The 16,369-nt window shown below is 42.7% G+C and overlaps 1 protein-coding gene across 14 annotated transcripts in view; it reads left to right on the plus strand.

The window, feature by feature from the left end:
* enah (ENAH actin regulator) overlaps window positions 1-16,369 on the plus strand; it is a 158,408-nt gene that overhangs the window by 95,914 nt on the left and 46,125 nt on the right. For 13 of the 14 annotated variants that reach the window (XM_047387909.1, XM_047387912.1, XM_047387913.1 and 10 more), the window contains one exon: window positions 15,293-15,365. In XM_047387909.1, coding sequence (XP_047243865.1) covers window positions 15,293-15,365 — 73 coding nt within the window. Of the gene's footprint in view, window positions 1-7,706; window positions 8,098-15,292; window positions 15,366-16,369 lie in introns of those variants that run through there. The other variant, XM_047387915.1, reaches the window with a different exon arrangement.

The raw sequence follows: 16,369 nt of genomic DNA on the forward strand, positions 1-16,369 counted from the left end.
TTTCATTTAGTGTGCAATGAATCTAAAATATATGAATGTTAAATTTTCATCATGACATTATGGAAAATAATGAACTTTATCACAATATGCTAATATTTTGAGAAGGACCTGTAGGCCTGTAGTTTTGTGGTAGCAGCTTGTCTAAGTTGCTCTTTTTCAATAGAGGTTTGATAATTGCTGTTTTTAGGGCCTGGGGGAAAACGCCTGATAAAAGGGACATGTTTATTATTTGTGTTAAATCAGATGTTATTACAGGCAAAGCTTTCTTAAGGAAAGCTGTGGGTAAAAGATCGAGACAGCAGGAAGAAGAGTTTAGTTGCTGTACGATTTCTTCTAAGTCTTTGTAGTTTATTTGGTGAAGTTGTGAAATTTTGTCAAAATCAGTTCCAGTTGGAGACAACATTGGTACTGGAGTTGATGTGGATGTTCTGACTGCCCCTCTGATCTTTTGGGTTTTTTCAGTGTAGAAGTTAGCAAATTCATTGCAGGCCCCGGTAGAGTGGAGTTCAGATGCTACAGTTACAGGAGGGTTTGTTAACCTGTCGACCGTGGCAAATAATGCACGAGCATTGTTAATGTTTTTGCTGATGATCTCAGAAAAGAAGGATTCCCTTGCATTTTTCAGTTGTAGGTTATATCTGTATAGTCTCTCTTTATAGATAATATAGTGAACCTGGAGTCCAGTCTTTCGCCACCTGCGTTCAGCTTTTCGACACTCCTTTTTTTCAATCCTGACTGGTGGAGCACTTCTCCACGGAGACATTTTCTTCCCAGAAACGACTTTCACTTTAATTGGAGCAATTGAATCAATGATGTCCGAGATTTTAGAATGAAAGTTATCTACCAGCTCATCTACAGTGTTACAGGGCAAAGTGGAGGTAGAAGAGTAAATCTGGTTAAAGGTTTCAGCAGCACCGTCCTTAAAGATGCGTTTTCTTATCATGTTTCTTTGCCAAACTGTGTCATTGCAGATGATGCTTTCAAAAATAACAGAAAAGTTGTCAGATAGAGCAACATCAGTTACAGACACCTTGGAAATGTTTAGACCCTTAGTGATGATCAAGTCCAAAATATGTCCCTGTTTGTGCGTTTGTTGTTTAAAATTTCTAAGAGTGTCACATAGATCTATTGTACTTCTGTCTTCAGGATTGTCCTTGTGAATGTTGAAGTCTCCCACAATAATTAAACAGTCATAATCAACACATATCACAGATAAAAGCTCATTAAAATCACTGATAAAGTTTGTTTAGGACTTAGGAGGCCTGTAAATATTCAAGAACATTGTTCGGAGCGGGCTCTTTACCTGGAGAGCCAAATATTAAAAAGAGTCAAATTTGCCTAGAAATACTTTTTTACATTTTAGTAAATCTTTAAACAAAGTGGCCACCCCTCCACCTTTTCTTTATTGTCTTCTCTCACAAAGAAAATTGTAGTTGGGAGGCGTCGCCTCTATCAGAATGGGAGCTTCATTAAATTCATGTAACCATGTTTCTGTTAAAAACATAACATCAAGATTGTGGTCAGTAATGAAGTCAATAATTAAAAATGATTTTCCTGACAGAGATCTAATGTTCAATAACGCCAGTTTATATGACTTAGTTGCTGATATTAACTCTGTATCTGGTTGTACCTGACAGTTTATGGCTTTTGTTGATTGTTTATTACTGTCTCTTATCCTTTTGGCTTTGTTCTTTCTGTCACATATAATCACAGAGATTTTACAACTATCTCCTATTAGGGGCCCAAGTTTTTCCTGGACATGCTCATTTCTGATAGAGTTACCATTGGGGCCCAGACTGTATCACAGAGAAGTGATTTGAAGGTCCTGATTAGGAGGAGATAGATTAGGAGGTGGTGGGGCTCTGCGGCATTTGGAAGATGTTGGTTTTGTAGCAGGGCCTCGGCCACGGGGGGTGTTGAATGGAGAAGATGTCAGAGCCATTTGGGTCCTGCTTTTAAGAGCTCCTTTCATGTTATCAGAATCCAGTAAAGCAAAAAGCGGGCTCAGTGGGGAGATGGGAGAGTTCTGTGCGGTCTGGGTTGGGGTCTGGGGTGAGGGGGTTTTACCGGGGGATCGGTCTGGGTTTTGGGGCAGGGGGGTATAACGGGAGGGGGTCAGCTCCTGTGGATTTTGACGGGGAGACCTTTTTTGATGACCTTTCTTTCTCAGCCAACTGGCCGGTTGTCTCTGCTGGAGCTGTTGGAGGCAGCGTTATCATTGTTGGTGATACTCTAAAGTTCTCTGCTGAATAGAAGAGATTAGATGTGAGACGTCTGGCTCCTGGCTTGTTCAAACAGAAACCATCTTGCTTGAAGAGTTGTCTTTTTTCCCAACAAATATTAAAGTTGTCGATGAAGTTCACAGATGTAGTAGCGCATGTTTTTTTCAACCCTTTATTAATCATCAGAAGTCTCGAAAAAATCTCATCTCCACAGAAAATCGTTGCAAAGCGTCCGCTGAGAAACACCTTGATATTGAGAACTCCAACAATATCCAGCAGACAAGTGAAATCCTCCTTCAGTCTTTCTGATTTTTTCTTAGCCGCGTCATCCATGGCTCCACAGTGTATAATAAGGTTTTCTAGAGACGGGCGCTTTTCTGTGATTGCAAGAATATTCTCTGGACACCACGTTACTGGTACCAATCATAACTTCTGTGTTTTTCTTGTTGCAGAAGTTCTTAATCGCATCCACAGCTGTGTTGCCCACTATTAGGGTTCTTGGTCCGGTGGGGCGCTTTTTCTCTGGGAACTTAGGAGAAGATTTTTAGAGTAAAGGCTTTTATTGTTCTCAGAAGATGGATCATTTTCCTGGTTTTCATTCTGTAGTGGGGCAAATCTGTTTTGGAGGGGAATTCCATTATTTCCAGCTGACTCACTCCTATCAGTTGTTGTGACAGCAGCTAGCTGTCGAAGTCTCCTTTTCCCAGGGGAAACGGGGGCATTTCTCTTTAATTCTGGCCATTCTAATTTATTTAATTGCTGAGATCTTCCAGTGAGTCATCCACCTTGATTTTTTTGGGCATGCACCTAAAACATGCCAGGAGGGTCTGCTGGTAGGTTTATTCTCAATGTTCTGATTGCCGGCTGAGTTGTTGAGCTGGCTGTCACTGTTTGGGATCACAGGCAGAGTTGAATCATCACTGTACCCCATATTCACCTCCACATTCACTTCTAGTCGATGGATGCTCATCTCCAAAACAGCCAATTTCTGTAAAAGTTTGTCGAAGTCCTCTGGTGAAGGGAGGCATTTTGTGCTGATTAGATGGCGTCACCCCTCCTTGAACCGCCACCTTAACGTGGTGGAGGGTTTGAGTGCTCGAATGATCCTAGAGGCAATGTTGTGTGGGGCTTAAATGCCCCTGGTAGGGTCTCCCATGGCAAAAAGACTCTAGATGACGGGTCAGACAAAGAGCGGTTCAAAAACCCCTCATCACGACGATTAAATCGAGGCACGTGACGTGGAACCCTGAGGGACCGGTGCAAAGAGGATTGGGCGGCGGAGGAAGGTGGAGACCTCGGCGGCCCGATCCCGATGCTTAGGCTGGCTCTAGGGACGTGGAATGTCACCTTGCTGGGGGGGAAGGAGCCTGAGCTTGTGCGGGAGGTCAAGAAATATCGACTAGAAATAGTCGGGATCGCCTCCACGCACAGCGTGGGCTCTGGAACCCATCTCCTTGAGAGGGGCTGGACTCTTTTCTACTCTGGAGTGGCCCACGGGGATAGGCGGCTGGCTGGGGTGGGTTTGCTTGTTGCCCCCCAGCTCAACCGTCTCATGCTGGGGTTTACCCCGGTGGATGTGAGGGTCGCATCCCTGCGCCTTCAGGTTGGGGACAGGTCCCTCACTGTCATTTCGGGCTGAGCGGTAGTCGGGGACTGGTCTCTGACTGTCGTTTCGGCCTACGGGCCGAGCGGTAGTGCAGAGTACCCGGCCTTCTTGGTGTCCCTGTCAGGGGTGCTGGATAGTGCCCCTCCCGGGGACTCCATTATTCTGCTGGGGGACTTCAACGCCCACGTGGGAAACTTCAGTTACACCTGGAGAGGCGTGATCGGGAGGAATGGCCTCCCCAATCTGAATCCGAGTTGTGTTTTGTTACTGGACTTCTGTGCTAGTCACGGATTGTCCATAATGAACACCATGTTCGAACATAAGGGTGTCCATCAGTGCATTTGGCACCAGGACACCCTAGACAGGATGTCAATGATCGACTTTGTTGTCGTATCATCAGACCTTCGGCCGTGAAGAGAGGGGCTGAGCTGTCCACTGATCACCACCTGGTGGTGAGTTTGATCCACTGGAGGAGGAGAAAGCCGGACATACTTGGCTGGCCCAAGCACATAGAGAAGATCTGCTGGGAATGTCTGGCGGAGCCCTTGGCAAGGGATGGATTCAACTCCCACCTCCGGGAGAGCTTTGACCAGATTCCGGGGGATGTTGGAGACATAGAGTCCGAGTGGACCATGTTCTCCGCATCTATTGTCGGTGCTGCTGCCCGTAGCTGCGGCCGTAAGGTCTGCGGTGCCTGTTGCGGCGGCAATCCCTGAACCTGGTGGTGGACACCAGCAGTAGGGGACGCTGTCAAGCTGAAGGGGGAGTCCTATCGGCTGTGGTTGGCTTGTGGGACTCCTGAGGCAGCTGACGGATACCGTGAGGCCAGGCGTGCCGCGGCCCGGGCAGTGATGGAGGCAAAAACTCGGGCCTGGCTTGGGAGGAGTTCGGTGAGGCCATGGAGAAGGACTACCAGTTGGCCTCAATGCAATTCTGGCAAACCGTCTGCCGCCTCAGGAGGGGAAAGCAGTGCTTCGCCAACACTGTTTACAGTGGCGGTGGGAGGCTACTGACCTCAACTGGGGAAATTATCGGGCGGTGGAAGGAGTACTTCAAGGATCTCCTCAATCCTGCCATCACGCATTCCCTGGTGGAAACAGAGGCTGGGGTCTCTGGGTTGGACTCTTTCATCACCCAGGCTGAAGTCACCGAGGTGGTTCAAAAGCTCCGCGGTGGCAGGGATTTGGGGGTGGATGAGATCCGCCCTGAGTACCTCAAGTCTCTGGATGTTGTGGGGCTGTCGTGGTTGACACGCCTCTTCAACATTGCATGGCGGTCGGGGACAGTGCTTCTGTACTGGAAGACTGGGGTGGTGGTCCCCCTTCATAAGAAGGGTGACTGGAGTGTGTGTTCCAACTACATGGGGATCACACTCCTCAGCCTCCCTGGTAAGGCCTAAGCCAGAGTATTGGAGAGGAGAGTCCGGCCGATAGTCGAACCTCGGCTTCAGGAGGAGCAGTGTGGTTTTCGAGTACCTTCTACAGGGTACTCGAAGGTTCATGGGAGTTTGCTCAACCGGTCTACATGTGTTTTGTGGACCTGGAGAAAGCATTCGACTGTGTCCCTCGTGGTGCTCTGTGGGGGGTGTTCCAGGAGTATGGAATCGGGGGCCCTTTATTAGGGGCTATCTGATCTCTGTACAAGCGGAGCAGGAGTTTGGTTCGCATTGCCGGCACTAAGTCAGATCTGTTCCCGGTGCATGTTGGACTCCGGCAGGGCTGCCCTTTGTCACCGGTGATGTTCATAAGTTTTATGGACAGGATTACTAGGCTCAGCCAAGGGGGTCTGGTTTGGGGACCAGAGGATTTAGTCTCTTCTTTTTGCAGATGACGTTGTCCTCCTGGACCCCTCTTGCCAAGACCTACAGCATGCGCTGGGGCGGTTCGCAGCCGAGTGTGAAGCGGCTGGGATGAGGATCAGCTCCTCCAAGTCCAAGGCCATGGTTCTCGACCGGAAAAGGGTGGCTTGTCCTCTTCAGGTTGGAGGGGAGTTCCTGCCTCAAGTGGAGGAGTTTAAGTATCTCGGGGTCTTGTTCACGAGTGAGGGAAGAATGGAGCGGGAGATCGACGACAGACGGATAGGTGCGGCTGCCACAGTAATGGGGGCGCTGTGCCGGTTTGTTGTGGGGAAGAGAGAGCTGAGCTGAAAAGCGAAGCTCTCGATTTACCGGTCAGTCTACGTTCCTACCCTCACATATGGCCATAAACTTTGGGTCATGACCAAAAGAACGAGATCCCGGATACAAGCGGCTGAAATGAGCTTCCTCCGTAGGGTGGCCGGGCACTCCCTTAGAGATAGGGTGAGGAGCTCGGCCATCCGGGAGGGGCTCGGAGTAGAGCCGCTGCTCCTCCACATCGAGAGGAGCCAGTTGAGGTTGCTCGGGCTTCTATACCAGATGCCTCCTGGACGCCTTCCTCGGGAGGTGTTCCAGGCACGCTCCACCAGGAGGAGGCCCAGGAGACGGCCCAGGACACGCTGGAGGGACTATGTCTCTCAGCTGGCCTGGGACCGCCTTGGGCTTCCCCTAGAGGAGCTGAAGGAGGTGTCTGGGGAGAGGGACGTCTGGGTGTCTCTGCTGAGTCTGCTGCCCCTGCGACCCGGTCCCGGATAAGCGGAAGACAACGAGTACGAGTAGCTGGCGTCAACTTGTCCTTCTTTCGAGTTCAAATATAAAAACATCAAAATCCTTTAGAAAAAAAAATGTATAATAATAATAATCCTTGGGAATCGCTGGTAAGAAGTAGTTTTAGTCCAATATTTCCGTAATTTTAGCTAAGAGATAAAAAGTTAGGAGTAAAAGAATGCAAGCAAGCAGGGAGCTTAGGAGAAAAGCGTCTGAGCAGGCAGAGAGGCGGAAGTAGATTCTGTCAAGGGAGTCCAAAACACAGAAAAAACTTAAAATAATAGTAGGGTCCTGTGTTTTGAAATATTCAAATATACATTCAGACATTAAATACTGCATGGTGGCGCAGTTGGTAGCACTGTTGCCTTGCAGCAAGAAGGTCCTGGGTTCGATTCCCAGCCTGGGGTCTTTCTGCATGGAGTTTGCATGTTCTCCCCGTGCATGCGTGGGTTCTCACCGGGTACTCCGGCTTCCTCCCACAGTCCAAAGACATGCCTGTTAGGTTAATTGGTCACTCTAAATTGCCCTAAGGTGTATGAATGAGTGTGTGCATGGTTGTTTGTGTGTTGCCCTGCGATGGACTGGCGATCTGTCCAGGGTGTACCCTGCCTCCCGCCCATAGACTGCTGGAGATAGGCACCAGCACCCCCGTGACCCACTATGGAATAAGTGGTAGAAAATGACTGACTGACTGACATTAAATACTGTGCTATTTGCACAGTTAACATGTTATTAACTTGAGTTGTTTGGTAATTTCAGTGAAATGTCTGTAAATATGAATATATCAAAATATATGTGGTTAGCTTTCATCTAAATGAAACTTAAGCCTAACTTTATTTTGAGTTGAGTACAAATCAACGTAAAGGACATTATCGGGGATCTAAATTAAACTTTACCACTGGTAATGAAACAAAGGGTAGCAGCGTTTTCCCCTCTCTATGCAGAGTATGAATAATATATTGGATCCAGGAAGTATAAACTGGCCAAACAACCCATGCTGTAAGGAATCCTGCCACTTCCAGTAAATGGCTCTTTCTGATGTTATTTTAGGCACTCTTCGCTATTTTTTAAATTTGATCTGTTTTCTCCTCTTTTGCCTTCCCCTCTCATCCTCATTTAATCTCCATCTTTCTCTCATACTCTCTCTCCTGGTCTGTTTCCCATTTTTACCCCTCCCTCCCACGTTCAATCCCTCCCTCTCCTCTTCCTTTGTTTCCATCAGTCATAATCTCTGGGACAACTAGCACAAAGAGAGCCACGCCTTACAGTTCAGCATCATCTCTGAAGGTGTATCGGCAGAGTATCAAAGTATCAGATTACACAGGATGAAGAAGTTTTGCGGCTGCTATATCAGAATGCTAACCAAGACCTCCATTTATTAAAAGGATGTTTATTTTATTTTCACTTTTGGAACTCTAAACCATCTCTGCTGCTGTTCCCAAGCTGCAGCACTGCATACAGGAAACTGAAGGACCTCTGGATAGCCCGAGCTATGGTTTTGTATGTGACATCCCAGGAGTGTATGGGAAGACCTGGTGATAGAGTGGTAGCTGCTCTCAGGCCTGAAAACGGGTCAGATGGGGCCTCACATGGACTTTGGTGCTTCGTCTGCTGCCAGAGGAGGCCCTCACTGACACTGGCTTCGTGTAGGTCCTGGGAAGGGAATGGGAAACCTTTCTGTACTGGTTGTGCAGTTCATCCATGTGAAGTTAAGTTGAGGTTTGCTCAAATGATGTGTTATAAGATCTTCTTTTGCAGGTTTAATAATTCAGTTTTTTGTGCTTTAATCAGTTCTCTAGTTGAGAAGGCTCATATTTCACTCTCCATTCATAAGGTGTGCAGATAGTTATCTCAAAAACATTGCAGGTTTTATAGGAGACTTTTCTGTCTCTGAATAGCTGGCAGAGTCTTTTCTTCCTGCTCTTGAGGTAGTGTTTTTATGAATATGGGCCAAGCCTAAGTGCTGCTGTGTGTGGTAATTGAATCGCTTCAAATCTCTGAAGACTGCCCATTTGACAAAGGGAAACTGATTGAATTTTTGTTTCAGGAAAGTGGTGTACCACAAAACCAGTGAATCAGTTCAATGTCATGATAAGGCGTTTAAATTGGTTAAATAAAGAAACTCTGGCAGAGGTGGATGTCCCACCCTCTATACTGATTGCAGTTTCTCCCTCCTTATTGCTTTGTTCTGTTAGGTTGCTGTCTGAGTTGTTATGTATGTATGATTCTGTGGCCTTTTCTAATCATCTCTTTGCTGCCCTAATTAAATATATCTGTCCTTGTTGCTTATCTGCCGTACCGCTCACTGCTACAGCACTCACTGCTACAGCGCTCACTGCTACAGCTTACACAACATAACTGTTGATTTCACATAAGACGCAACACATAGTCAAAGATAAACTGAGACAAGAGGATGACACCCTTTAGGAGGGTTAAGAAAAGGCATAGATAAAAGCAGGACTCGCTCCATTCTTTGCTCCTCTCGGTTCATCCCTAAGATGGGCTGAGGGGGGCCCGGTACCGAACGTGAATGTCACTCTGTATCTGTTCATTTGTATACTCTGTATACTGATCCTTTTGGCATTAAATCTTGGTTTTATACTTAACCATTTCTCATTATTTCACTATACTTTGCTGGTTTTACTGGTTGGGTCTCGGAACTGGAGAGAAATGGACCCCGTTGTGCACAGGGAGGAAAGAGAGTAAAAACTACCCTTTTACAACAGAGTTCTGCCATTAACAGACAGTGTTTACAAGGTCCGCCCAGAATATAACAGAATTATACCCAAACACATGGAAGATGAAGTCCTGAGACCATGTCTGCCATTAGATGCAGATATAGACTCCCTGTGGACTCGGCTTGATTTATTTAAGCTAGGTATGTTTCATGCACAGATGGCGACTTGAGTTTGAGACTCCAACTCAAGTTTCAGTTAAATCGCAAAAATAAAAGACATCAGACCCGACTTGGACTCGTGCCTTAAAGAGACTTGACTTGGACTCCTGGTCTGAGATTCGAGTCTTAGTAACAGATGTTATCTCATTGTAATGAAGAGTGAAAGAAAGTCAATATGTGAGCTCCAGACTGCAGCTGCTGCTCATGTTTTATTATGAAAAGGTTGATTAATTAGCTGGTGATGTTGGTGGATTATTATGGGATATTAATGGCTCATAACCATCTGTTCATATTAGCTGTAGCTTCATAATAGTGACCTCATGAATGTCTGTCCAACTGAACTCTGCATTAAATGACTTTGGATCATTTAGGAAATAAAATAAAGTAACTGACCTCCAACATTCTCTGGCTACTAAGCTAGCTGCTACATTACAAGGACACTTCCTGCTGGAAATATCAAAAATAAAAGCACTTCCTGTTCTGTTCATTCAGAAGTTTAACGTTCATTTATTTTCTTACTACATTTTACCTCATTCATTTTGTTGTAGTTTATACCTTAAATTTAAACATCTTTACTCCTTAGACTTAAGAACAAAGGTTTTAAATGTAGATTTAGAAAACAATTTCTCAATATTATTAAAACTTCACTCAAAACCTGATTTAGTGCAATATATAATGAAGTAGAGGACAATATGAAGACAGGGATAAACAGCTGTTAACTTAGTCATTACAAAGACAGAAAGGTACTTTGTTTAATTCATTCAGAAACTCCTCATTACCAGGTTTTAATATCTGTCTATTATTTTTATTAGAGCATTAATGCCTTTTTATATTTCTAATAGGATAAATGTAACAGTTGATTAATTTTCAAAATAATATAAATCAGCTGTTAGAAGATTTTGCGATTGTAAATTAGATGTTAAATAACTAGCAGATGACTGTTTTTCAATATTGAAAGATTGAAAGATAATTATTAAATGTTTGTGGTAATTTAAAATTAAAGACAAACAGTACAGGTTTGGAATCCTAACCTGCAGTGTTATAGTTGTTAGAGACTCGAGGCTGAACTCTGAATTAGTGAATTACTCTGACTTTCCCATCAAAGACTTAAAATCGGACTCATGAATATATCTGCATTATTGGCATATAAATATTCCCACCCATAGACAAGTTGTATTATGTGATTTTATCCTACTTAATTCTTCACAAAATACATTGTTGGCTTCAAGAAGTGGGTTTTATGACTTGTCCTTGGGAAGTTTACATGCAACACTGCTTCTCTGTATCTGCAAATTTTGCTATTTAATTGCCCAGTCGCTACTCTAGCTATTGACTCGGAAAAGTCATTTTATCTGTTAATGTATCAGATAGTCATCACAGTCTGTAAAAATTAAAATTAAGTCAGGCTGCACAATTCAAGACAATTATATTCCCTTTGTAATATCTGTGTGTGCAATATAAATCTCACACAGGATTGTTTGGAAAGCAATATTTGTGGGGTATTGTATCCTAGTTGATAGGTATAAACACACTTTGCATGACAGTTATGTATTTGCATGGAAAGATACTGAAGGTGTTACAGTGTGCTGGAATCACTAAAAATGAACATTCTTCATGTGTATTCAATAGTGAATGTAGACCTTTAGCATAATTCCAAGATTTTTAAAGGACTCCCAACATTTCCAAGTCCAGCCTTTTCCATGACAGAGGTTGAAGTCTGAAAAAGATAAAGCAGAACATCTTTGTGGCAGTTCGTCCGGCCCTCCTGTTATCTGCTCCAGCACTCTGTTTTCAGAATACCATTCCAATTTCCTATCTATAAGTGTTCTTCACTCCTTGAAAGCAACCGTAAACTCCCAACACAGAGTGGAGAGATGACCTCACTCCTCCAATATTCTGCTCCTGATCCATTTCAGGAGGTAGTAACAAACCCGTAACCACTATGAACTGTAATGGGTAAAATGGAACTGTGGAACAAGTGGAATGTAACAATATGATATAAACGGAAGACAACTGCAGAAGCAGCAGGAGTTTGTGGTGCATAGTAGGAACAGATGCACCACATGATTTTCCAGAGCCCATATGATCAGAGAGATGTGTAGCTCAACAAAATCCCATGCAGATAATGTGTTGAGGATGCCATTCAATAACTTCGCCTGTATTTTAAGCACTAAATACATTCAAACTGCCTGCATGAGGAATGCAACTAAGCTCACCCCTTGGGGATTTCGACTTGCACATTGCTCAGGTGAATGCTGCGAATTGTAAATAGGGTTGGACATCCCTCAGATTTGAACGATTCCAATTCCACGTTTCGACTCCGGTTCCGAGCGATTCTCGATTCTGATCCTTTTAAGAGGCCGGGACAAAAAGGTTTACACGGTGAGCTAGCTAACCAGAATCCTTTCTGGATGACATAGTCTGAACTTCTCTATGAATTTTTATTCTATGAACTTTACTGCATCCTCATTGCATGATATAACTTTATTGCTTTAGCAACATCCTTAAGTGTTGCACTGAGCCAACTGGTCATTTATTTAAGGTAAGCCACACTTTGGATTGCCACACCAACCCTGTCCATGGTTGCCCAGACACTTCCTGGGGATTCTTCTTTGTTGGTGTTTGGCGGCTTTTTCTTCCGGTCAGCAGACTGGGCATTGAAACTAGGATTAGAAATCCTGGTTCCAGTCAATTCATGAGACTCAGTGCCCAGCCCTATTTGTAAAACAAACCCATTTGGGTCTGTAACCACACAGCCTGATGTGTTAGAAGAAAGGTCCTCTGATCTGAAAGGTGCTTCTTTGTCTTGGAGCTTGAATAAACTGCAAACACGTCTCAACGTGTCTGCATCATCAGCAGATCTGATCACCAGCTGAATTATTGGTGCATCTCTAATACAGCCTCCAATATATTTCTGTGCAGCCCCGCTAATTACTATTAGGATAATATTGTGGTAAAATGTCCCTTAGTTTAACTAAGAGACCACATGCTTTGCTCATATGGTTTAAGAATTTAAGGACAATGTTAACTAGTTCAGTGGTTTGGAAAAACACTTGTAGTAAGGAACTCCAACTTGTTAAGCTCCTTGTATTTCTGCTTTAAGGCGATGCTGTTTTAAGTCTTTAAAACATTGCAGAGTCTCACATCATAAATGTTTGGAACAACATAGTAAAATACTGTGTTGCCTTGTCTGGTTTGTAGCAGTGAGTGCCAACACCCACGACAGTGTTAAGTGGGGGCACTGTGTTGATATGCAGAAGCAGCCTGGCCTGGCTGCAGCCCAGATTCAATTCTTTTAGTCTTTGTCTGTCTCTTGATTACTCCACACAATCAACACTTGGCTCAGTACAGTCTGCTTCCTGCTTTGCTCTGTCCAGATGCTGGTTGGAACCTGCTGTTACTCCTGTTGTTTGGCCCTAAATTTATGTTTACAGACAATAAAACACATAATGTTAGGCAGATAGCTGTTCTGGTTAAATTTAGAGAAGGTTTTCATCTAAAACACCTAACATACACACACACACATATCTGTGAGTAAAGAAGACTTCACATTAACTCAGAGTTAGATTCAGAATAACATGTTGTTCTATCTGTCTGCTCTGGTCAAACTAAAAGGTTAATGCATGAACAGGGGCTAATTAGACAGTGATATCTGGGGCTGTCTTGTTTTCTTCCAAAAAGTCACAAAGGATGATGGTGTGATGTGAGCGGTCCGTGTTACCTTCTAATGTTATACCAACTAATTTGGTGGTCTGTTTAATCCATCAAACCTTGATTCCATTATTCAAAATCTGCTTCTCCTCAAAGGGGACATATCATGCAAATCCACTGTTTTAGCCTTCAAATGGATTTTATTGTGTACTTGGAGTCTGTAGGAATGTAGAAGAGTTGTATTTAGTCTCTCCAGGTGTTGCGTAGATATCTTCATATTCTGTTTGGGTCATATTGTTTAGTCCATTCAGTTTTCTCGGTCTATTACATTTTTCCAACTGTTACGTCACAGTATTTGCTGCTGAACAGCTCAATAAGGCCATGGACTTATGACTGATCAATTCCGCGTATCTGCCATATTTATTTCTTGTTGCGATTTTCTAGTCCAAGCTCCAGTATTCCTACGCTGAAGGAGGATATGTTAGGTTTGGTTGTTGGGTGTATTAACCAACACAATTCATTACACCGTCCTCCAGCATCAGAACCTCTTTGAAGTGCCTGGTTAAATTTTCATGGAAATCTACCCACATCAGTGGAGAATTTTCTATTTTCCCAGTTCAAGGACGAGCTCTTCAGCAACCTCCTCCAGTATCAAGAAGGATTTACTGAAAGACTTCATCTGATCAAGGGGTCAGTTCCTTCTGTGTGGAAACGACAGACACAGCAAAGGGGTGGGCTGCAAATAACGCTAAAATGACAACGAATTTTATTTTAGACATGAATGTATTGTGTGTTGATATGACATCCTGGCCATTGTTTTAATAGCAGTAGCATTGTGCCAGTAGCATTTATAGAGACCGCGCCAAAATGAGTTGCTCTCAGACGCACCTCACAACAGGTAAAAAAGGAGCCTGTGGAGCTACAATAACAAGGAATTCAGACCAAAACATTGCAGTTCCACTTTTTATAGACACCACCTGAATGATTTAGGGGTAAAAAGAATGGATTTAAAAGTATAATATGTCCCCTTTAAGTTAATATCAACCCAAAAGTTGGGTTGTTTGATCTGCTTAGAAAAAATATCCAAAAGATGCTGCTTAAATATATATGCATCTGTCATTATGCCTATTATGTTGCCCTCTGTGCAAAATTCCCATCAGCGAGGTAAGTTATTACTGTTGAGTTTGAAAAGTGACATCATTTACATAAATCCTGCTGAGGCACACATTGATCAAATATATTGTTTTATGTCGAATATTAACAAAGACAAGATCATTTGTGTAAGGTAATTTGTTTAAGAATTCATTTGAACAATAGTTAAAATACATGAAAGTGCTACCTTATTAGGTGTTGGTCTTTAATGTAGCATGTTTATTTCTTACAGTGAGTTCCAGGGTATCACACATATATCCAGGTTATTAATGGACAATTGATATTAAGTTCTCTATAACAAGATCAGATTTTAGCTATTCTTTCAAAAACTGATGATGCCACCCACTCTCTTTTTCACAAATAAAGTAAAATATTCCCAAATCATTTTTGTGTTTTTTAAATAATCTATTATTGGTGCAGTGTATTTGTAGAGTCTTTCAGAATTTGAACTAGAGGAAAATGAAATGGCCCTTTTTAATTTAGAGTCAATAGGAAGCCACTAAGCAGATGGAAACTTTAGCAACTAGTCCATATGTTGCAGTTTTTGTGCTTGTCTAATTTTGCCTATGTTCTGCTGGGCAAAATCCTGTGAAGATGCAAAGGAAAAATAATGCCATGTAAATGGACCTTTACAGGAAAGAGAAAGATGCTTTCAATCTCTATAAATGTAATTGAGGAGGAGGAGGTACACGCTGCAGTATTGCAGACCAGCATGTATGTGGAGCCGAAGAAATCAGATTACATGGCCCACACAGATGCATAGTCGATGTTTAAATCATGAGTACATTGCAGCAGCCCTAGCAGCCTTAACCACTAACATTTCCAAAAAATGTTGTTGCGGCTGTGTTTTTGTCCAACCAACGTTTGTTTCCCACTCTGGCTGAAGTCAAAGTCCAACAGTTAACGTTGCATTATGTGTCTCTAAAAAAAAATAACATTAAGATGACCAGAGTACATCTGCAAAGTCACAAACTAGATAAATGATAAATAATTTAAAAAACTGTTTCCATGGTAACCAGCTATGTTTCCTATTTCCCATCAGAACTGCTGATACGTTTGATAGCATGCCAACACATTGATTTGAATTATTTATCTATACACTCAAAACATAAGACCTGTTCTCTTTGTGCTGTCTTCCACAGGCCCCACGCTGCCCAGACAGGGTCCACAGGTTCAGAATGGCCCATCACAAGAAGAGATGGACCTGCAGAGAAGGTATGAATCTTGGCCTGATAGACTCATTAACTATAAACATATAAAGTATAAAGCTTTACTGTTACGGCAACATTTTGCTTTCATCTCTATCTCATGAACGACTATATGTATATATACTAGTGAGTAAATAAATATGGGGGCATAGAAGGGACACAAAGAGAATGTTGAAGCCTAGAAAGACTTTGGATGTAAAGTCGCTCTGCTGAGAAGCTCTAACCACATCTCCTGAGACAATGCCAGAGACATGTGAGAGTAAATGAAGCTTTCAGGTCTGTGTTGATGTAGAACACCATGCATACATGCACTCAGGACTGAGAATAATTTTTACAAAGTCAGGAAAGGCATACGAAGGAAATATTTCATTGGTTAGGTTCATCATGTGTATTCATCCTAATTTGAGTAGGCATCATAGCAGGAGTCCTCCATAAATACAAATAATTGAATTACCTGCTGATTCTAAGGTAATGGTGTGCCACTGAAGTTATTTTAGAACAGGTTTGTTTTAATTTTGCATTTGTCAAATCCTTTTTGACTACCGTTTATTCAAATGCAATATCTCAAATCTTACTGAATTGGAATATGAAAAGGTTTAATTCCAAGATGGAACAAAAGTTTTAGTAAAAGTTTTAGTCTTTGTGATTTCTCTCCGAGGATTATTAATAATCTATGACAATAAGATTTTAATGTGGTTATTTTATTTTCTGGTCTATGCTCAGACGGTGAACACTTAATTCAACTCATTTCTTGCTGTTATATAGGATCATTCACGTGATTATTCTCATTGATTAAAAACTCATCAAAATAAAATCATTTTACTTTTTGCATTATTGATACTCTTAAAGGCAGGATCCCTATGTAATCTAGAAATGAATGGAAGTTGGTTGAAATATTTGCAAGGTCGAAATAACAGGAATAAAGTTTGGAAAAAATGTAATTCCAGACTTACGTCCTTTTCCATAACTTAAAGGATCTATCCCTTCATTTGTTGAACCATCAGTCATCCA

The sequence above is a fragment of the Girardinichthys multiradiatus genome, chromosome 15 (genome assembly GCF_021462225.1).
Source record: "Girardinichthys multiradiatus isolate DD_20200921_A chromosome 15, DD_fGirMul_XY1, whole genome shotgun sequence".
NCBI lineage: Eukaryota > Metazoa > Chordata > Actinopteri > Cyprinodontiformes > Goodeidae > Girardinichthys > Girardinichthys multiradiatus.